This window comes from Cyprinodon tularosa, unplaced genomic scaffold, assembly GCF_016077235.1.
Source record: "Cyprinodon tularosa strain WSP-4 unplaced genomic scaffold, ASM1607723v1 ctg146, whole genome shotgun sequence".
In the NCBI taxonomy this organism is placed as follows: domain Eukaryota; kingdom Metazoa; phylum Chordata; class Actinopteri; order Cyprinodontiformes; family Cyprinodontidae; genus Cyprinodon; species Cyprinodon tularosa.
The window spans coordinates 911,326-934,639 of record NW_024038287.1 but is presented as its reverse complement, the minus strand read 5'-3'; the positions used below and the strand labels follow the sequence as shown (position 1 = coordinate 934,639).

At 37.9% G+C, this 23,314-nt stretch overlaps 1 protein-coding gene across 7 annotated transcripts in view; it reads left to right on the top strand.

Annotated features, from left to right (window-relative positions):
• The window catches only part of krt222 (keratin 222), a 49,861-nt gene that overhangs the window by 1,204 nt on the left and 25,343 nt on the right, over nucleotides 1–23,314 (top strand). Inside the window, exons 2-6 of one of the 7 annotated variants that reach the window (XM_038278990.1) lie at nucleotides 11,284–11,423; nucleotides 16,612–16,688; nucleotides 16,917–17,120; nucleotides 21,864–21,946; nucleotides 22,721–22,874. In XM_038278990.1, coding sequence (XP_038134918.1) covers nucleotides 16,923–17,120; nucleotides 21,864–21,946; nucleotides 22,721–22,874 — 435 coding nt within the window. In that variant the 5' untranslated portion in view covers nucleotides 11,284–11,423; nucleotides 16,612–16,688; nucleotides 16,917–16,922. Of the gene's footprint in view, nucleotides 1–11,186; nucleotides 11,424–16,386; nucleotides 16,689–16,916; nucleotides 17,121–21,863; nucleotides 21,947–22,720; nucleotides 22,875–23,314 lie in introns of those variants that run through there. The other 6 variants (XM_038278992.1, XM_038278989.1, XM_038278993.1 and 3 more) reach the window with 6 other exon arrangements.

Below are 23,314 nucleotides of genomic sequence, written 5' to 3'. Positions count from 1 at the left end.
CTAAAGATATAGCTCTTCTGTAAATCTCTCTCTCTCTCTCTCTCTCTCTCTTAGTCACTTTAACACAATTTTTTTATATCCTACCCTGCTAACATGAAACAATTGTGTTAAAGTAACTAAATGTGATTAAGTAATTGCCAAAAACATGTTTAAACATGAAAGAAATTGAATCCTTCAGAAAAAAAAAAAAAAATCTTACTTTTTCCAAACTTCAGTTAGGTGTCACAAACTTTAACAGTAACTGGGATTTATACAGTATTGTTTGTATGTGAGAAAGCATCCTTTATCTTAAAACTATGTGGCCACAATGGTTTGTTGGGTTCAGAAAAGCTCTGTAACAATGTCTTAAGACAGGTGGCACCAAAGTGGAGATGTAAACCAAACGTGTTGCTTTCATGGGAAGAGCAGACAACCTGTGATTGGATGTTGGTTCAGTTTGAGCTGCCTCCTTATCAAGGACATCGTGTGTGTGGTGTTTCTGGTGGTTGGGGGTGGTGGGGTGGTTTGTGCTCACCTTATTCAGTTACGAACCCCTTTATGAACCATTTTAGAGTGAAATGTAAAGCCATTTATTTGACTCAGATTGGGTTCTGCACCAGGAGGCTGTTTCCAAACAGCCTTGACAAAACAGGCTATATTGTGCTCAGACAGCTAAATAATTAAATATTTAACTTATCAAAGAACATTTTTAGCCAATGTTTGATGACAGGCATCAGTGTGTTTATTATATTAGAAAACTCCAGGCTTCTTTCTTTAAGTTCTCCTGATTATGGAGCACAAAACTCAGTAATAAAGAACGAATAAGGGACGTCTTTCTCGTTTGAAGTTACCTAAACATCCTGCTGGGACTCCTTTACTGCTGCAACTATGACTGGATCTGTCTGTTGAACACTTCCTGGGGCTAACAATGGGCCTGAATTTCCTCCATTTGTTCCTAATTTGTCTAGGCGTGGCACGGTGGAGACAAACCCTTTGTGCGCGGATTTGTAGCCTTCCATTTAGAATAATATCAAAATCTCTCTCTTTTGTAAAACTTTCCAATACCTCATCTGTCCATGCAATGACACACATTTACTAACATGTAAAAAAATTTTTTTTCTTGTTCCTAAAGCCGTATATGACATAAGGTGTTATTTGTGTGTTCATCTTCTTTTTTAAGTTTCCAGCCTAAGGTAATAAGGATTTTATAAGCCCTATTTATGCAGAGACAGATACAATGTATGCCAGATCCTTCTCCGCTAAAGAATGACAGGAGGTTAATTATGACATGTTGGCAACTCAGCTGTGAGGTATTCAGATTTGACACAAAGAGTTGAGCTGTAATTAGTTTTCTAATACTGGCTGGTGTTACAAACAGTTAAAAAACGTATTCCACTAAAATATTTAAGAATGCAAAACCCATTGGATTTTGTAATTAAAAAGTTCTGATCTACATATGGGGCTACCCAATGACGTTGTGGGTAGCACTGCTGCCTTGCAGCAAGAAGGTTCCGGGTTTGCTCACTTTGTTTGTATTAATCCTCTGCCTCTATACTATCTTTTACTTCTTGGCAAGAAATTTCAGGTTCAACCAGATCAAATCAAGACCCTCTTTGAAAATCCGTGTTTAAATCTCACCACTGATACTTTGTTGGATTTAGTAATAAAATGGTGAAAGGAAGAGACAGACTTTTATTATGTTCTTCAATGTCAGTAGTCTACGTACACTAAAGTAATATAGTTTCAATCCCAACTCGTCAAATATTGATGCAAGAGCTCTACACGTAAGATAACGATGTGACGGGGGTACCCCTCACATCATTTGTTGTTACACAACAGATTGTGATAGAAGAACTGTAAATAAAAACTTTCTACTAATCCATCCCGTAACTAACCCTAACCCCTAAACCTGTATACATGTTCCCATACACTCCTAAAGCTACCACACTAACTAAGTAAGCCAAAATAAAAAAAAAGCTTTTGCTTCGGGTCACGTGTTAAAATGTCCATAGCCTCTCTTTTTTTTTTTTTTTTCATAAAAATCTGCTGCACATATTTTGGACCAGTCAAAATAATTGGAACCAGCATTGGCCTTAAAAACAAACATGTCTTTGTTGAGGTCACTAAAAGCAAGCATATTTTAAGGAAAGTGCTCAGTCACTGCATCCCTGAAAAAATAGAACAAAGTCAGCAAAAATATCAAAAAAGGATTGTAGACACCTGCAAGCCTGGTTCATCAATGTCTTCAATTGCACTAAGCTGTTTTTGAATGTACAGTTGTATTGTGTTGGAATTTACAGTAAAAGACGCTGGTGAAGATTCAAAATTGAAATCAATATGTATTTTGAATGAAAAAGCTTCCTGGATGGAAAGCGGAATGTCTTCAAAGTTGGAAACAAAGTCCAGTGGTTTGTTTTTTCACCTTTTTGAAATACTTTGAGCTGGGTGACTGAGAATCTTCACCACCATAGTAAAAGATATTAACAATACTGCTGTAGTCTTCATAAAAATCACTATCATATTTTGCCCTAAGGAGTTTGCAATGTTTGAGCCTAATTACAGCTCAGACATGTTTAACTTGGCTGATTGATATTGATCTTGGCTATAGTTTTTTTCTTAGAATTCCTTAGACATACTTGCATATGATGATGCTTCCGCTCAAAATGGAAATTCTTAACTTGCACGCATCAAGATAAGATTACTTTTAATTATTTTTCTAGGCTGTGGTCTATGAAGAGTCTTAGCTTGTGGTGATTGACAGTTTGTTATTATTCCAATAATCTTTTTTTTTTCTTTTTCCCCACTGCTTAAAATGTTTTTCCTGAGAACTAAGCAGTAATTCAGGTTTCAAATAAAAAGTGAAGACAAGAACGCATGCACAGTTGCACCTGAGTTCAAACTGTTGTAGGAAAATACTGGAGCTATTGTAAACAACAAGCAAACTTCAGTTTGAAAATTTTTTTACATAATTGTTTTTCTATAACTGATTTTCCAGAGGACAGATTATAAGTTTAAAAGTTTGACGTGTGTCAGATTTTAAACTTTTTGTGGAACATTACTGATGCTTAAGGATGATCAAATTTTCCAAAAGTTAAAATTGTGATTATTTTCAACAAATCTTGTGAATTTATTTTGATTTTCCTTGGCACCAACCACAATCTAGAGTCCATTTTTCCAGGACTTTACAACTTTTGTGTGTACTTCTACTTGCATGCAAGGATCTGCATGCTTGCTGCAAATGTCTCTCTTTCTGTGTGGTAGCAAAGCTATTTTATATATTCACCATCACCTAAAAGGCTGCGGTGAGAAACTTAGTGTGATACTCCTGTTAAATGCAATATGAGTAAAACTGAGGGCCTCTGCGATTTAAAAATTTTGTATTTTGTTTTTTATTGTGATTATATTGCAAATGCAGTTAATTACTCACCCCTATTGATTTGTGCCATCTAATGTTAATAATTAAACATCAAGCCTTCAGACATGCATCTTTAAATGTGGTGTAAAAATGTCAGATTGAACTATTTTCCTTTAATATGTATTGTTTACAACTCTGTTTCTCATTTTTTAATTTACATTACTTCTTTGACTGTTATTGTTTTGCTCTAGTAGCTTTTTGGTTGGTATTTATTTTCTATAATTATGCTTGTTGAAGGGTAAACGATGTGTTCTGTCTCTGATGGTGTTTGTATGTCTGATGTCTGATGGTCTCTGATATTTGTAAAAATATAAGTTTGTTCTAGGTCGTTTTTTTTTGCACTGCAAAAACAACCTAGAAATAAGTTATGATGTCTTAAATTAAGTGTATTTACGCTTAATTTTAGCAGGTAAATAAGATTATTTGTCAATGGAATCAGCAGTTTTACTCATAGAATAAGATAATTAGGTACTATGCACTTGAAATAAGACAATGCAATTGATTTTTTCTTATTTTAAATGTAAATAGTCTTGTTCCTTTTGCAAAGTGTCTCACTTCCCTCTTCAATTCAACAATTGAGATTGCAGGCTTTTGCTGCATGGTATGTACCAAATTTGGTGCTCTGTTCAATTCCGTGAACACTTCAATAAATCTAGCTGAGTAATTGGTGAAGAACAGGAATGATGTAAATTGATGGATTGAAAGTGTACAGCCCTGCAAAGAGCCTTTAGTGTACAAAGTTCATTAAATAATTTTCTAATGACCCAACCAAACCACATCCTCTGTAAGACCCCAAGGAGAAGTGATCAGAATTCCAAGTCAGTTCTTCTTTCCCATGTTTGGTTGCTCAACACATGACTCATGTTAAATGAAAGCTTTAGAGAGCTGTTTGAATTTCCTTTTATTTATTTATTATTGATCTCTTTGCTTTTGCTGTACGTATAATTTACAGTTCAAGTTGTTTCATTCTAAGACATTTAAACTGAGCTGACGTGTCTTGAAGTTTGCACCATGTCTTTTCTGTTTAACCCCCTAAGGACATCTGAGCTCGGCACTCCCAGATTAATAGTTTTGTCTGGCCTACAAAACAGATTTTATTTTTTTAGCACCCAAATGTAGGACAGCCATGAAAACTTTAGGATAATAACTTTTAGCCTTTCTCGTCATTTTAAAGATATCATCGTTTCAGCTCACAGTCCTTTTTCTATGCATCTACAGGATAGATCATTAAACGAAGAGAACCTTCAAAACATTGACTTCACTGTCTAATGATTTTAACGCTCTTGTTCTCAGGCTGTCAAGAGGAACTGCTACACTTCATGCTGGCATGAGAAAGGATTAAAGTTTAAAAATATTTGTTCAGTTATGCGTTGCCTTTGTTTTTTACAAACTGAAATGTGAGGAATGGTGCATGGCGGGTGGTTTGCCGCATAAATGTCGTCTCTCCAGCGTTTGATTTAGAGGTGTGGTGGGTTTGATTGATAGAAAAAAATGTACAGTAAGAATGACAATGTGGTCGTTCTGGTTCTGTCTCCATTGACTGGGTCTCAAGCCAGACTGAGTCAAATTTCCTTCCAGACAATTGTTAAAACGCACGCATTGTAAAGACACCTGTATCTCTGACAAGGGTATAAGGGGAAACAAATCCCATAATATATATCCATTAACAATTCCTTCTTTTTTTCCAAACATTTCCCTGCAGACTTTTCCTCTTGAAGAATGCTCTTTCACTTTGTGTCATATGACATGTTGAAGCAGGAGAGAGTCTCAAGGCTTATGCGATAATTTTTGTACTCTTTGATTTGGGACAATGGTTTCCTTAAAGTTAAGGAACGATCCAAAACCATTAAAAGGACAGCTGCAGTAGTAAAGAACACTCCTTTCTCATGACTCATATGAATCACTGAAAAGGTTTGTTGAAAGAAAAGCTCTTATTCAGTTGACTGAAGGACTAAGAGTTACACTAATGACTGTTATTTTTTCCAAGTCTGTTATCAGCCCCGCCAATCAAGAACAGAGAATGTTAAAATATAACTCTGAGATGATTAAAGAAATATTTGAATTCATCATCCTATTGAAAGCTTTCAGAATTAATGCCAATGCCATTTTGCCAATACCATTAACTTGCTGTATAAACAGTACTCCAACATTGCATAGTAGTTCCACACAGCTGCTGGACATTTATTTTCTGCACATTCGTGATACAAAACCTTGATCTGCCATAACCCGTAGTGGAAAGGATGTGCTATAGTCGTTAACTACAGTACAATTAGTGACATGTCGAATGATCCGGCTGGAAGCTGTCACATCAACATGGATAAAATGCGGTCCTAAAACATCGCTACAATGTAAACCTAGTACTAAAGGACCCAAAGTAGGTAGGTCGGTAGGTAGGTAGGTAGGTAGGTAGGTAGGTAGGTAGGTAGGTAGGTAGGTAGGTAGGTAGGTAGGTAGGTAGGTAGGTAGGTAGGTAGGTAGGTAGGTAGGTAGGTAGGTAGGTAGGTAGGTAGGTAGGTAGGTAGGTAGGTAGGTAGGTAGGTAGGTAGGTAGGTAGGTAGATAGATAGATAGATAGATAGATAGATAGATAAATAGATTGCCTTAACGAGACCATGAATTTTATATGCTTTTTTATTTGTTTTGTTTGTATTATTGTCACTCGTTGTTGTTTGATTTGTCAAATTGCTTTTGCAGCCTTGAAGGTTTTGATAATAGAGGGGCTGTTCAGCCTTCTGTCGTCAAACCTTAGACTGTTTGCTCTAAATGAATACAAATAAGTCAACATAACATGATGAGCTTGAAATAACTGTAAGACAACTTAATGACAGACAATGCCATTCCAACAAATGCTGCGTGTCTGCAAACAGAACTATTCTTACACCCTAAAAATATTCTTACAGGTATGTATTCTATTCTATTGACTCAAAAATGAGACTGGCCTAAGATTTATGACAACTTTTAGACAATTGCACGAGAATGCCTTCTTAAAATTAACTGATCCTACTCGCCAGACCATTCTGTAAAATCCACAATTCAAAACATCTCTTGCATTGTGGCCCATTGCTTTGCGATGTGCAAGAATGAACAGCAAAAGAAAGATGACAAAGAAGGGGGCTGAACCCCAGACAGTTAGCAGACCGTCTCAATCTCAGGAAGAGTTTGAAAACAGAGCTTCTCAACCCAGCTGTGGTATGATTTTTTCGGAGCGTCTGCTGAGTCTGAGGGCCTGATCTTAAAAAATTCACAATAAGGGACTAAACTTCCTTAGGCAATTTTTTTTAATAAGTGCAATAAGTGTGCATCCTGCGGGTGATCTACAAAAATTGCTAGATCCCTTTGCATAGGTAGCTTATCTCAAAGTGCTAGGAACAAAAGTAAGGAACAAAATAATGAAAATAAAGTTAAATATTAAAGAACCATTATAGTGCAAATCTACAAAACATAACCTTGCTTCATGCTTAGTTGAAGCAAGGAAGAAAAAAACAGTGTCACATGACTAATAGGTGAACATTTTTGTCCCCTATGTCTCTTTGAATGCTCTTTTAATAATCTATTTTTCTTTTATAAACATGACAGTATTTAATGTTCAGTAATTTTTCTGGTAACAATGAAGAATAACCATCATTTATAAATGTAAAGAGATAATTTATTAGTGATTGAAATATAGTTTATTAATGTTTTATAACCATTTACAAAATGGATCTTAGCCATTTATAATATGCTAAATACAATAAGGGATATCGCAACTGGCCCACCTTTACAGATACTTGCCCCTGCACCATCTGTGTGCCAGTGGCATCGCTCTCTCTCTCTCTCTCTCTCTCTCTCTCTCCTTCCATCAAGGCATCACTAGGTCTCTGTGACTGGAATAGGAGTTGGGTAAGTTCAGCAGGTTGTCAAATGGGCACCCCCCTTCACTGGTGTTAAGTTGATTTAAGCCCATGACACCTCGGAGGGGCTCAACGGCAGATCCAGCGTCCTGGACCCACCCCTACTGAATGCCACTCAACTCTATATTCAGTTCTTCATTCACTCAGTGCTGCGGTTCTGCCAGCACTGAGTGAACTGGATCCAAATCCAGCGAGATGACTCCTCCGCCCGCTTGGTGGCGTAGGCTACAAGCCGCTTCCTGGCCAGCCCTTCAATTCATAGCAGTCCAAGGGTTCTCCAAAGTGACCATCCAGCAAAGCCTCTGCAGCCCACCTCCACTGGGAGATTCCAGGTCTTCTATCTATTTTGCTGGCTCTCTAGGATGAGGGCTTGGTACTTATTGAGCTTACGCTCATAGGCCTCCTCCATTCTCTCTTACCAGGGGATAGTCAGCTCGATGAGCACCACCTGCTTGGTACCTTTAGACCACAGAACAATATCTAGTCTCAGGCTAGTGTGGGCTATCTCCTCAGGGAATTTGAACTGCTTCTTTAGGTCTGCCCGCATCTCCCAGTCATTTGCTGTGGCCAGGACCCCCTTGCTCCTCCCTCCTGCAACTCCACTTTCTCCTGCCCTGGTAAAATGTATGAAACAAGGCCCTTTGGACAGCTGTCTTGCCCTTTTCCTTGCTTGCTCGATGCCGTCTTCCAATTGAGCAAGGATCTGGTCATGACGCCACCAGAACTTGCCATCTGCTAAGCTTGAGTGACATGGAGAGAGGACTTCCTCAAGGTTAGCCGTCCTTCCGCAGAGCTTACAGCTTGGGCTCTTGACCATTCCCCAAGTGTCCAGGTTTGAGGGAGTAGGTAGGACATCATAAAAAGAGCATAAAAGGAACTTGATGCGGTGGCCTTCCATGCTCCAGATGTCCTGCCAAGTAAGAGCCCTCTCTCTCACACTCTCCCATCTAGTCCAGCTGCCTTGTTTGTTCATGGCTACAGCCTTGACATGCCAGCTTTCCTCCTCCACCTTTCTGACCTCTTTCTGCACCAAGCCTTCCCTGGGCTACTGACCCGACAATGTCTGCATGATGCAGTCTGTCCTCGGCCTCCTTTAATGCTCTGCTGGCTGACCACTTTCGGCCTGTCCAGATGACGATTTCTGCTTGACATACTCTCTCGTCTTTGCTGTCCCGCAGCATCATGGCCTGGCGTGTTTTTGTCGCCTTGTACTCTTCCACCACTGATGTTATTGGCAGGCCAATGGAGCAAAGCTTTTTGGGATGCCCAACCATCTCCTCAGGTAGGTGTTCAGTTTTCTCTCCAGTCCCTCAACAGTGGAGACAGGTACCTCTTAGACCAGGAGAGGCCAGAGCAGTCTGGGGAGAACCCCATGTTGGTAACCCCAGGGTTTGTACTTGCTCGGGAGGCCGCTCTTCTCAAGAGATGTCATCCAAGTTTCTGCCTGGCTAAGCATCTCCTTCACACTCTGCCTGTCATTGAGGTCCGCCCTGTACCACTTCCCCAAGCACTTCACAGGCTTTTCTTGGACAGTTGGGATGGTGTTCTCTCCAATTTTGAAGTGGTACCGATCCTGAGCCAAGTCCTCCAGAATCCATCTTCCTTCTGGTACTGATCTTGCTGTTAGGGTGAGATCGTCCATAAAGATAAATTCAATTACTAACCCTAATTAATCTTGCCCTGTCATGTTGAACTTACCCTAACACTAACATCTGTGAACTTAATACCTTAATAAATGATCTATCTAACCTTTATAAAATGGTTTAGACTAAGTTTATTAATCAATCCAACATTTATAAACTGTTAATAACTGATCTCTTTACCATTTATAAATGGTCATTATGATATTTTTTTAAGTGTAAACATTTTTCTTAGATTAGGTTTCATTGTTTAAGAATGATCTGCCATCTTGCTGCATTAATTTGTCCTGGCCTGTGTTTTTTTTCTTCATGAATGTTATTGTACTATTAGTATTTCTACCGACCCAACTATATATACATGCTAACAGAGTTTCTCTCCATCCTCTGCTATTGTACAAATCCTTCTTCGGGCATCATTATTCACAGATATTTTCGTTTGTCAGTTTTTACCTGATTTTTAAGAAGTACTATAAAAGATGCAAAAAATCTGGTTGCAGATGAGTTTGAGATTTGGAAAATTGCTTTGCACCTGGTAAAATCAGCGTATCATCCAACCATGAATTTGTCCAGTTTGGTCATTAGAAGATTATGTGAATATTGATGGAGGCCTCCAATAAAAGGTTTGCACACAATTTCTGCTTAATTTCTGCTTAATTGCACACGGACTTCACAGGATCTCTGAAAATCTGCTCTGTTCAAACAGGTTTGCTCAACCTTCTGAAGATCAGTCCCTAACACAGCGTAGGGCCTAGGGCGCCATTACTTTCTGACCCCCAGATGTTTTTGTGCCAGTCACCCGATTTCAATGACACAGATAATGTTTTTATTCAATAAACTACAACTAAATGTAGGTTCCTTGTTTTCTTTTTACGGTTGAATACAGTTAAATAAGTTATTTCTAATCTGGTCCTTTACCTACATTTAACTGGAATTTAAAATGATCTTGCTGGTCTTTTGGATTCTGACTCTTGTACATCAAAACATGTTAATGCTTCTACCAAACAACCTGATAAGTAAAACTTTGTATATGAAACATTCTGCTCCTGCAAGAAGTATTGGTGTTGTTTTTGCTTTTAGTTATTTCATTTTGATTTTTTTCCTCATCTAAGATAACAAACATCAGTATCAGAGTCAGTTTTTCAGTCAGCGAGGAAGCTGTGGACTGCAAAGTAAGCTAGGAGCTTTTTTCTTGTATTTCATAGTGGTATTAATAATAAAAGGTGGTTCTAAAACTAGAAAACCCAATTTAACACTGGGTATTTCAACCCAGTATTATGATCAACACCTGTGGGACAACAGTGGCCAGGGGGATTTGGCTCCATCCAGTCAGTCTGGGCTGCCTGTTCCCACTCCCACTCTTTCTCTCTTTTTTTTATATCTTTAAATAGTACTGATAGTATTTTAAAAAGATTTATAATATTTAAAACTTAAAAGATTAGGTATTTAATAAGAATTTGTTTTTTTTATTTTTTCCCCCATAGTGGTAGACAAGAATGGTATTTATTTTCTGTTTTCTGTCCTTTGGTTTTTAAATAGTAGATACTCGGGAATATGCATTAGCTTAATTTAATATTACCAAAGTCATAATTATAGTAACAGTGGCATTATTTTTATATTTTTCATAATTATTGTTATTATTTTTGATTATGCCAAATAAATCCTAACCTGGATAACATACCCAAGCTTCTTGCACAGTAGTTTAGTGTCTGGAAGTCCAGGATCAATTGTTAGATATACTACTAACCTTGTGTACACTTGACTATGTGAGTGTAGGCTTATGCAACATAAGCTGAAGATAATTATTATAGCAAATTCTGTTTAAGAGTTCCTGGTATTATAATCTGCTAAATGTTTTGGACTTAGGCCACAAAAGCTGCTATCCTCATGTGAAGTGGTGTATATAATAATATATTGTTTTGTCAAAAACATGTTGACACTAAGTTTATTTTAAGATTGCACAAAAATGTTTTAGAGGATTTAATTTTTGTCCTTTAAAATCCTTTGATAAAGGGCTCTTTGTGCAGAAAATGGAAAGTGGACTCAGTGAGTTCCTAAAAGTACAGCCTTCAGAGGAAGAGAGGAATGCAGAGCGACCTACAGGTCAGGTTCATGAAAGTACCAGGTGCTAAAACCCATAATCTGAGGTTGGCTTGTTTTGTTTTTCTCTTCTAAACACAGTGTCCACCGCTACAGCCTCCACCTCTTCTCTTGAAATTTGAATAGCAAGTTAGCACCTGCTTCAGACATACACTCACTAACAAACACGCATGCTATGCGTCAGAAGGCATTTCTTCGATTACTGAGGGGAGGAACATTACATTAAGAACAGGATCTGTGACATTGCTCCTTTTTGTTGGCAGCAAAAATCATCAGACCCAGACGCTCGTCGCGGCGCTGCCTTTGTTTCGCTGAGGATTTTTTGACTGGGCAGCAAATTTACTTGTCATCTCTCTGCAAAGTGAAGGCCTCTTTGATGAGAGGGCGTGGGAGTGTGCTGACAGTAAGTCACATAGAAGACATGCTTGGCTTGTTTGAGCGGCTCACATGCTTTTTTTTTAAATTTTGATATCTTCTTCAAGATAATTAAGTAGTAGTGAGGTTCTCCGTCTGGTATTAACTTGACACTTTGTTTAATTGACAAGTGAAACTTAACAAACAAGCTTCAAAAGCGTCTTAGCGCGTCTGCAGAAAGAACAAAAGTCTAGACCGAGACAATGTTTGTAAAGTGGCTGGAGCTCTCTGCCTTTATAACTCAAACATCCGCCCTCAAATTTACTCAGTGCAGAAGTTAAATGTACATAGATATAGTAAATGAAAATTCACAGACATGGTACTTTAAATTCAAAGCAGGTGTACACATTTCACACAATATTAGGGTTTTTTGTCCAGATTTAGCTGTAAACCGCTTCGGGTTACATCAGTTCAGATCATCTTTGGTTCAATAGCTTCAATTAAAATGAACTTTTTATGCTTACAGTTCAACTTGATCCTGTTCATTTCAGTTGAAGTATTCCAATTCTATTTAGTTCCAGTCTGTTTACTGCTCTGTTTTTAAATACTCTAGAGGCCACAGGTAATCCTGCAAAGTTAGTCAGTTAACCTGTTAGAAAAATATAAAACCATATATAAAATGATTAGAAAGGATTAGATTAGATAATCAAGTTTTTATCATCTCTTTTAAATTTTGTTCAAAGATTCAGTGTACAGATTTGGAAAACGTAAGGACTATAAATAATTTTTTTTTTTTTTGATAAACTGAACATTTTGAATACTTTTTTTTAACTTTTCCGTTTAAACATCCAGGTGTGGCATCGCCCTTCTTAAAAAAATCTTAAAAATCATCCCCTTTCTTAAATAACCATCCTCCCATTCCATGCCCTGTGAAATTTTATCACTGAATCTCTAAATTTCCATTATATATATTAACAGAAAATTGCCTTTTCAACATTTGGTAGGCTGTGCACTTATGAGTAGCGCACAGCCTGCCCTGTTCTGAACAGCATAGCGATCAAGTGGCAAAGAAAAAGTGATTTGAGGGACTTTGAAAATAAGAAGGGGAGGGAATCTTCCGCAGGTTCCGGGTTCTAAGTTGCCAAGATCTCCCTCCCCTGCTCAGTTTGAGAAATAGTGTGTTTACAATTATGCAAGTTTCTTCACATACTCATACCTGTTCTCTGTGATTGTGGTATGAATTTCATAAGTCTTGGACAATGAATGGGGAAAATAAGGAGGGGAGGGAATCTTCGGCATGTTCTAAGTTTAACAAATAAAGTGTCCGAAATTATCTAGAATACAACTCGACTACAGTTAACATCCACTGTATGATTTGACCCATAAATATCAGTACAATATGAACAACTCTTGAACAGAAATATTGTAACTCTATAATGACATCAAGAGGTATTGGAAATGTTGGAAATGTTTTCTACCTCTACATGCAGTGAAGTGTTTTAACCATTCTCTGCACTGCCACTAGAGTCTATTTTAATATTTAGTACAGCAGGAGTATAAAATACTGCAAACTGTGTCTGCAGCCTTCCATGCGTCTCATTTCCAAACATAGAGATACCAAGCTTAGACCAGCCTAATGTGGGATGCGCACATCTAGGTGTTAAATCTTCAAATCAAATTTTGAAGGGATGTCCTCTGCAGTTTGTGAATGGCCGGAACGCGTTTCTCTTTAATAAACTGGTCTAAAAAAATATGCAACATCTTAAAACAATTTCCACTTAAGACCATTGAATAACAACTCAAATTTTCATTATTCACTTTCTGTGTGTTTTATGTTTGCAAAGCTCAAAAAATTAACACGAACTGTAGATCATATTAGCAAAATATAATTTGGTCATTCATAGGTCAAAAAGTTCAGATGTTACAGTCACTTTAATAGCAACAGGTGAATGCAATATTCCCAGGCATTATAAAAATATCCTCACCAATAAATATAGTACAGTCAAGTGTAACTTTCTGCATAGTGAGTAGATACACACCTGAACTTTACATCACCAATGGCAATGCAAAGCAGCATGCAGTGATGTAAAGCATGCTGCACGCAGTTTAGAGCACAGAACTCTACTACTCTACTGGACTTTTAAGTATTGGAAACTGTCCTGTGCTGTAAAGAATCATACTGGGAATTAGTTATGTCAGAGGTTGGTAGTTGATTGGACTGTGCAGTGCCAAATGTAAAGTATTGTAGGGGATTATTATGTGGAGCTTCTTTTAGGGCTTTTGTGAAAGTAGCTCTTTCTGCTGCATCATACAATGTGGACATTTTTCTACTCTTTATCCTTTGAGAACAGTGTGTGAATGGGCCTGCTGTCCTAAGATGACTGTCCACCAGTAGCCTGACCAGCCAGACTGATGCGTTGTGTACTCGACATGTCAGTCTGGTAAAAAGCTGGTAAAAACTTCACAATAAATCAAAGAGGTGAGCTCTGTTTTTTTGAGTTTTTAAATGTCCTGCAGGAGGCATATGCTTTGAAATCCACCGTCTTAAGGTGCATTCACACGAATGCATTCTGGGCGTCATAGCATCTAAATTACATGTAAAGTCTATGGGGGATGGCATAAAGCAGTGTTAAGAGGTACTGCGGTGTGGCCAAGCCTTGGGAGTGTTAAACCCATCATAGGCACCATTCCTTTGACACAGAGCATCAACCAGTCACAACAGCTTATCCAGGACTTTTATAAAGTCAGATATTACATGCAAGCTGTGATCACTTCTGCAAAGCTTTCAGCATAGGAAAATAAATCAATATAAACACCACATATATTAACACCACAGATTTCAAAAAGATTTCAAAACAGGAAAATAGAGCAAGCTCTGATTATTCCTACTCATTAAAACATGTTCTTAGTGAAAGGTGGAGAAACAGTTTAAATATTAACTAAATTAACTAAAAATTTTAAAACCTGATGACCTGATGAAATATTTGCTTTCTTTTAAAACTATTACATATTCAATTTAAGGCGCTACAAACGACAGCGGGCAATCCCTGGGAGTAAAAGCTGCAGAGCTTTCACTCCCCGTCAGCATGCTGGAGGTCTGTCGCTCTGAACAACACAGAATATTTAAGCAGGATCATTATTCTTACAAACTGACTTTGGCATTTTGAGGTGGACATTCTTGCTCAAAAATTACAAAAAAAAGCAAAGCTGCTCTCTAGACTACACCAACAGAACAAAGCAGATAAACCACCAAAGCATTGAGCATCCAGAGTGTCAAAATGGCAAAGCATCTTCACAAGCATTTGACTCAGTGTTCAAGATTGGCATTTAAGTGTTTTTGACACCCAGAACTCATCTTTTCTGAACGCACCATTACCAGTATGCTTGCAGAAAAGCTGCTGATTGAAGCATGGTAAAGTCCTGTCTAAAGCGCTGTGATTGGTCCAGCCAGATGTGGCCGTAGTCAAAGGCAGTTTACCAGACTCTGTGCCAGCCCAATCCACCATTGCTCATAGTAAGGTTTTTAAAAGATATGATGGCGTTTGGTGTTAAAGAGGTGGCTCACAGATCAACATAGTAGATAATGCTCCAGTGAAATACAGCGTGGTCTGTCATCCAACATTAGTGCCTCACCTCGCCTGAAAAATGGAAACACATGCCCGAGCTTCCTGAAAAGAAAAGATTGAAGCTGCAATAGCTAAAAAAGTGTCGTCAAATTAGATAAAAATATTTACATGTGGGAATTTTTTTATTTTATTTTATATACTCTAATAATCCCAGTGGGAAATTACTTCTCTGCATTTAACCTATCCCCTGGGGGAGCAGTGGGCTGCCATTGTGCAGCACCCAGGGAGCAGTGTGGGGTTAAGGGTCTTGCTCAGGGAGCCAGAGTGGCAGTCTGTGGGATCAAACTCAAAACCTCCGGATTCAAAGCCCTATGCCTAACCACTAGGCCACCACTCCCAGGCCGAAAGGGAAAGACAGGAGCCACTCATTCCCCCCAGTGGAGATTCAAACTAGGGCCTCCTGTGTGCAAGTCTTACCACTTGAGCTACCCAGACAGCAGGGGTAATATTAATAATCTAGTTTGTTGCACCTAACTGGGTACTATAGGCTTCTGTTATCAGTGGTTTAAACAGCCTGTGTCTTTTTACAGCTTTATGTGTTGAACTTCTAAGCTGTAGTTAAATAAAGGTGATGGTTACAATAGAGACTGATGTATTAATGAGTTTTTGATTACAAGGAGCAAAATACATGTGTTCATTTGGAGAGCTATAAAAATGACTGATTTAACTCTTACTGTAATAATTATATGTTAGATGCTACAAAACAGAAACATTTTAAAGCATGCAACATGGTTTATGTATCTCTGTAAGTTTTATCTGAGATCAACTGATACTAAACATCATTTTATGTAAAATCAGCTTCTATTTATGCAGTTTTAATTTGTTGCAACTTGCATGACATATGAAAGTATTTTTCCTTTCTATGTTGCCCTTTGATCTGTTTTGTTTGCATACGTAAAGCCTGAGTGGAACACACCTCTGGCTAAACCAAACATTCATTCCAGAACATCTTTTACGGTTTATTATTCTATGGTTGCAGTGAGACTCTGCAGGGCACCTTTGCCTGCTGGCTGTTTAAGAAAGATATGGAAATGTATGTAAAGTCCCAAGAACAAACATGTAATGAGACCCCATTTAAAGGCATTTCTTTTAGCACTGTTTGAGTCACATCATACTAGTTAAAGAAGCAATCTTTGACCCACACTGTCTGGCAGACACACTATTTTTTCCAAGCCAGTCTTTACAAACCTTAAGCAAGAGCTAAGTAGGACCAAAGGTCTGGGGCACAGACTGATGTTAGTTATGGTATGTTTAAATCCACAGTGGTCTTTTGACTGTTTTTCCCTGAGCAACCCCTTTGCAGCTTTTGCTGCTGCCTGTTTTGAAAGCAGCTCTGTAATCCTGGATCATAGAGCACAAAGGGCCCCTAGAGTGTCGGAGAGGTAGGCACTGCATCCAGGGCTTACCCCATGACTCTCCTCAGTCCCACATCCTGCCAGACTAGTGAGGTGGGGCAGGGAGGAAAAGCGCTGTTGTGACTGACCCTGGTCACAGACTTTGTGATACGAACAGCTTTAACAATCGGCTGACGATGCCCTTGGATACAGGGGATAATAGAAAGTGTTGACTGCCTCTTTGTAAAGAAATATTGTTAATGTGTTGGAATTCCAGGACTACTTTGGTGTGACCAGGAGAACTACTCAACTAAAACAGCTTTGCCTCGTTTTTGAAGGGCCACGTTGATTCAGGTGAGTATCAGTGGGTAAACATTTACCTTGTAAACACCTTTGTCAGCATGTGATTTCATGTGGGAGGCATAGTGTTTGCTGTGAAAGTTATAAACCTCATATTACTGTATATGTGGCTCCACCAGTTCTGTTCGGCCTCAGTGTTTTGGCCGTCACAGGTGCTGCATTTCACTTTGTGAACATAACTGCTGTGTGAGACAGTAAACATTTGAACGCCTTCTATCAAAGGTATCCATGGACTTGTTACAGGACTCCAGCCAAAGCATGTGGGACTTGAATGCTCGACTGAAGAACTTCATGGAGCAGGTGAACGGGCTGCAGGAGGCCAATCGCCAGCTTGAGGCTCAGATAGTCGAGTGGAGCTTCAGGAGCGCCTCACGCTCCCAGAACTGGTCCAAGCAAGAGCAGACTGTGAAGGAGCTCCGTTCCCAGGTCAGAGATTTGAGATAATATAAGTAATCAGTGACTATAAAGAACAACAGAAACCACAGAGAATTAGATGTCACTCTTCAGGCCGTTCAGAGGAAAACCACTTTCCATTACATCAGCTTAAACTGTGCAATTCAGATTTAGCAGCAGCGGCTAAGACTTAATATAGTCTCTCAATTTTAAGATAGCTTCATATGCAATGTTGTTAAAATTCTTTATTGAATACATTTTTATGCTTTTTTTGCTACCTTATACCACAACTATTGAACATGACAGGATTTTTTCAGCTAATATATATATCTTAGAAGCATTAAGCCGAGGCAACATGAAAGCTCAGCTCATTCCACCGCTATGGAGAAACTAGTCCCATGCATTTCACTTGAATTCATGGTTGTTGGTTTTAAATGGTAAGTTTTAGCAGGCTTGTCTTATCAAGAACATCCAGGGGCATTTCTTCATTTATACTATTCTGTAATCCTGGAATGGTCTAATATGGAGTGATAGGAAGGACCATTCTTTTAAAAACAATGCCTGCACTGACAACCAAATATATGAATTTGTATGACTACAGTTATTAAACCTAAACTTAAGATTATATAGTATGTTTTGATGTTTGTATACTTCTTAAAATAGCTATATGTCTCTATATATATATATATATATATATATATATATATATATATATATATTGCACATTTTGCCCATTTGACATTTAGTATCAGTCCAAAAAGTAGAAACCCTGCCTAATTTTCCTTAGGATTAGACCTCCTGTCTTCGTTTTGGAGCTGTAAATGCAAATGCCTGGAACTAGTCTATACAAGCTTTTTAATTTTTTCGGGCCTTGATTTTACGACTCCTTGTCAGAAATAAACCTCCATCAAATAGAATCTGGTGTATAGAATTACAAGCACATGTCTGTGGCATTTTGCCTGGCCAGGAGCCAGATAGCCAGAGGGCAGCGGAGTGGCACAGTCTGTCACACAAGAAGAAATGTGGTGGGAATGTTACACAGTTTGAGGGCTGTCTGATTCTGGGGTACATTAACTATCTGGTGTATCAGGTGAAACAGTGTCACATGACCAAAAGTTATGGATTTACCTCTTTTTTTATTATTATTCTTATTTTTGTTTTAAACTTCTTTGTATGTGTCATAATCTTAACAGATTTTTTAATATCTTCCTTATTTCTGAACTCTACCTCACTTACAAAGTTCGACACATCGTTCCATGACACCATTTTCTAATTATCTTTTTTTGTAACAGCACAATCCTAAAGATGAGTAGTCAACCTGAAAGACAAGAAGGTGATCACTCACCTTTTACGGCCTAAAATGATACTCTTATAATCATAGCAGAATGATGTTTATAGTCAAGTCTGGGAATATTCCATGCTATCATGGAGTTTTCTTTCAGTTTGGGGTGTGTTTCTCACTTTGTACGTATGAAAAGATAAAAAAGAAATAAGGGTGTGATAAATGTTTGATGTGTGAGCCAAAAAACAACTAATTTTCTCTTTCATTTCCCCCCAGGCACTTGAGTGTTTTTGTTCCGCCTTTAAAGTGCTTTTTAAACATATTAATCACCATGAATTCACTTCCAATTGACAGTAACATATGTTCATAGCAAATATCACTTGGTTTTCAAAAGTGCATTACCTTGCAAAGTCATCCATTTATGTCACAAACTTATTCAAACAAACATGACCTGGGATAAGATTTATAAACTCTGAATAAATAAGAAGGACAAAGAGTATCATATCTTCAACAAGCAAGTTTCTGTTTTAAATGAGAATTCTTAGAATTAATCCCACCTGATTATTCAAACCACAACCGCATATTACTGTAACTGTCATTGCTTTACAGAAAGAAGCTATGAACTGTGTTTGAATTTTAAGTCGTTTATTAGTGTTTTTTTGAACAGGTATTAGTACCGGTAGTAGTAGTAGGGGTTAAGCAATTAAGATTTTCTTGGTCTTGAGTACCACCCTGGAGCATTTTAAGGAACGTTTCTAGTTAATACGAAGTCCCAATTTGATTATGCAGTCTTTCGCACCTGTTATTAATGACAGCAACAGTTTATTTGTCCCAACATGAATTTTTGCATGACAGCCATATTATGCTGCTCTAGTGGCGATATTTGCCATTAATCTTCTTACATGCGTCCACTTAAACTGACTGTTTGGTTAATTTGGCTCTCTTGTTCTGCTTGTTGTCGGCTTCCTAAAAAAAAAAAAAAAAAAGAAACACCAATTACATCTGTACTGACCTGCAGAACTTATTTTGCTGCAGATATTGTTCTGATGTATAAGAATGTCGAATGAAAAAGTTTGGGTGTTAAACGATAAAAACCAAAAACTTCATTTTCTAAGCTCATTAAAATCATTGTGTTGGCCTTTTGGTTTTGATGTGCAAATTCAGCGTGATCCAGAGAACATAAAATCATTGTGTTGGCCTTTTGGTTTTGATGTGCAAATTCAGCGTGATCCAGAGAACATAAAATCATTGTCTTTAATCTGCTTTCTTGGAGAAACTTAAATCAGCATTAAGCTTAATTTTTACCTTATTATATTGTTTTCTAAGTCCCTTTGATGCTAATCTAAGTGTTTATGAGACAATGAGTGTTCTGTCATCTTCCCCTACTGGCGCTGGTTGGAAAAACACACTTGCCAGTTTCTGTGCCACCGATCAGGTGGCAGACTTGCGGCTCTGTTCTAGTTCTTGGGGTGAGACGAAGAGCTTTATGGCAACCCAATGTAAAGCTTTGGCATCAATAGCCACATGCATCGTGCTGCGATACCCACATAGAATTTTTTACATTTTCATTGTAGAGGTTTGTGACATGATGGAGCCAGCAAAGAAGGTCAAAGAAAATCATTGTCAAAAGAGGAAAGGAAGAGAAAATGAGAATCCAATGAGGAAAGGATTTGCACAAGAATGAGTTTGGGTACCGTCTGTGTTCAGTTGTGAGACCTCAAACAAAAACAAAGAAAACAAAAAAGAAAACAAAACTGATGCAGACCTACAATTGGACTGTAAGTATCATATCTGCCAACCTCTGTTAGTGTTACTCTTATGACTTTAGTGATTGATTTTTAGCATGTGGAGCAAGGTGGAGAGGCTGAATCACCTTATGAGAGTGAATGAAAAACTGTTTACTCGAGAGGAGGACTTACAGTTCACTGACAAAAGTGCCAGTTTGCAGCCAAAAGGCTGCTGTAACTGGTTTACATTAGATAATGTCCAATATTACCTCTTCAGAAATTTCATTATGATTTGCATCCCCCAGCTGCTTACAGTGTAACAGTGCTGCAGCAGTGGGGTGTGCTGCTTGCAGAGGGCAGTCAGGGTTTACAAAAGTGTTATTTTCTCTAGGTCCTGTAGGGGGAAAGTGGTTCGAACATTTCTTAGTGCTGCTTTAAAGGTTTAAGGTCCAAACTTCCTGCTGTGTATATTTCCTCTATATTCTTGTGAGTGATAGCGGTGTACAATGAGATCCGTTTGTTCTTTGTAACCCTCCTCTAACCACTTAGTTGAGAAATGCAAATTAGAAAATCTCCAGAAACCAGAGCTGAGTGTTCTCAATAACTGATAACTGCTGGGTTCCAAAGAAACTGTCAATCAATTAGCTACGTTTACTCAGTGTTTTAATGTGTCTCTTTGATCATGCTTGGTTTTGGAACACATTTCAGTGGTGCTTCATTACTCGTGTTTCCCTTTATTTAGGATAGAGACTAACAGGTCTTGAGTTCAAAACTTTAAAACTCATAAAAGTAAACAAAAAAAACAGAACCTAAACTTTCTTCATTAGATAGTTTTCATTATATGAAAATGTGTGCAAAAAAATTTAAGTCTAAATAAGTCCTGTTTTCTTAAAAGAATTGCATTTTTCTTAAATTTAGGAAGTAAGTGTGGAATTTTGCTGATGGAATAAGACAATTTACATTTTAAATAAGAAAAAAACAATTGCATTGTCTTATTTCAAGTGCATATTATCTTATTTTAAGAGTAAAAATATTAAATTTGCTATCTCATTTACCTACCCAAATTAAGGGTAAATACACTTCACTTTAGAAAAAAATGTACTTATTTCTAGATCGTTTTTCCAGTGCAGTTTTTTTTTTTTTTACTCAAAAAGGGATCATTTGAATGCCTTCCTTGTACCCTACACAAGGGTAAATGCCATAGGCTAAGGTCAAACATGGGAGTGGAAAGATCTAAAGACAGGGATTAAACTCTTTGAAATAATCTCTCATCAGTCATTGCCAAAACTGAACTTGCTTTATCTCGATTGTTTTTTTAAATTTAGATTCTTGTCTTGTCTTGTCTCCTCTTGTAGGCTGAATGTATAACTACACTCCTTGCAGGCCTATAGCACATTCTGCAATACCTATACATAAAAATGTGTGGTGATTTTATTAAAATCATGTTTACTCTTTGGATGCAGGTTCCAAAAAGAACACACTGCAGTTCAAGAACAGGTTAGGGAGTTAGATTTAATTACTCAGGACTCCTATGATCAGAATCAAACAATGCCTTGAACTAATGCCAACCAATTTGGGACAACCAGCACTAATGTTTTCGCCTTTGTGTCGTTTATTAGAATTGCCACTCTGTCTGGAGTTGTTTGAGAGTATCTAAGAGAAATTATTTAGGCACTAATGCCACCATGTGGGAATAAACATGTTCATCAAAAATAAATGCTGTTTTTTTTTGTATAGCTTTTTAAATCTGTTTTCTGTTTTTTTCAGATTTGTATTGTGCTCATAGAGAATGCCCAGTTGGCATTAGAGTGTGACAACATGAGATCCAGAGCTTCTGCCATCCAGGCCAGGTCAGCTGTATTTTACTTTTGTTTCCCTGAAACTTCAAATGCTCCTTTTTTTCCTTTTAATTTTTGCAGCCATGTAGATTTTATTAACAACAGTCTAAGCTATCAAAGCTAAAGTATCTAAACCCTGATAAACAATGAGTTTTTGTGAAAAAAATTACATTATTATAAATAAAGATGTTTAGCAGCGCTTGCAATCATTTCACTGAGAACGTATGAGCTACGCTTTGTTTACATCCTGATTTTCAGCCCGCTGTAACCTTACCCTTGTGTGAGCCAACCCACATACAAATCCGGTCAAGGCTTTGTGCAGCAACAGCACTTTCGCTTATGTATTGATGCAGAGCGACACCCAGCTCGCTGCCAACTGCCTCCACTATCAGCCATTAACCCATGAAGGACTGAGGCAGCTCCTTGTTCTTTTTATAGCTCTACCTAATGTGTTTCCTAAGCAGCTCCAGTGTCAGAGAGGCTCTGGACCTTGTTAACCACCCAGTTAAGACTTTGTCTGATAGTATTCTGTCTTTCTTTTTCTTTGAAGAACTAATTTATCAAAGCTTTTTGTGTTATAAGGAGCAAACTTGTTAAAATGTCAGTTTGTGATTGATAATCAGGTCTCAATATAGCAAAACTGCTGAAAACTTTCAATGATTTTATGTTCCTTTAATGATTGGTTTGATCACAAACACATTTGTACATTTGAATTTACTTGAAGCTGAAGACTTTTTTTTTCTTTTCTGATACATCTCATCATATGCATCCCCCATCTGGTTTTAGGTGTGAAACAGAGGAGAGAACCACCAGGCGTCTTGAACAGCAAGTGGCTTTGCTCCGAGAGGCAAAGAGGGAGGCAGATGAAAGCAGTGTGACCCTGCAGGCCGAGTGCCACCGCTCCATGACAGAGCTGCAGCATATGGACCAGGAGTTTGAGGTCCGCCCCTCCCCTCTGAATTTTTTTTTCTTTCATGCCATCCTTTCTATCCTCTTTGAAGATGAGGCTTAAAACTGACAAGAGCAGCTTAAGTTCCTATAGCTATATTGCTCTGCCCTTAGGCATGTTAAACCACTTCACTGTTTGACACTCATCACTTTAATTTAAGCCCTTTTCTTTAGAAGATTTCTTCTTTTTAAAAGAGAGGTTCTTTTTTTTACTGTCCTCGCTTGCTTGTTCAGAATTAGAGTTATAGTTTTGGATTTCTACCTTTTCAATGTGGATCTTACGCTACTCATGTGCTACCCTATACAAAATAGGGGTGCAATGTAAGCCACAGATATGTCTCATCTTGTACTAAACACTTGTTTTTTGACTTCCCACTTTTTAAGCAAAATAATGTTCAGAAGTCATTAGGGTTAGAAAAAGAAGAATAATTT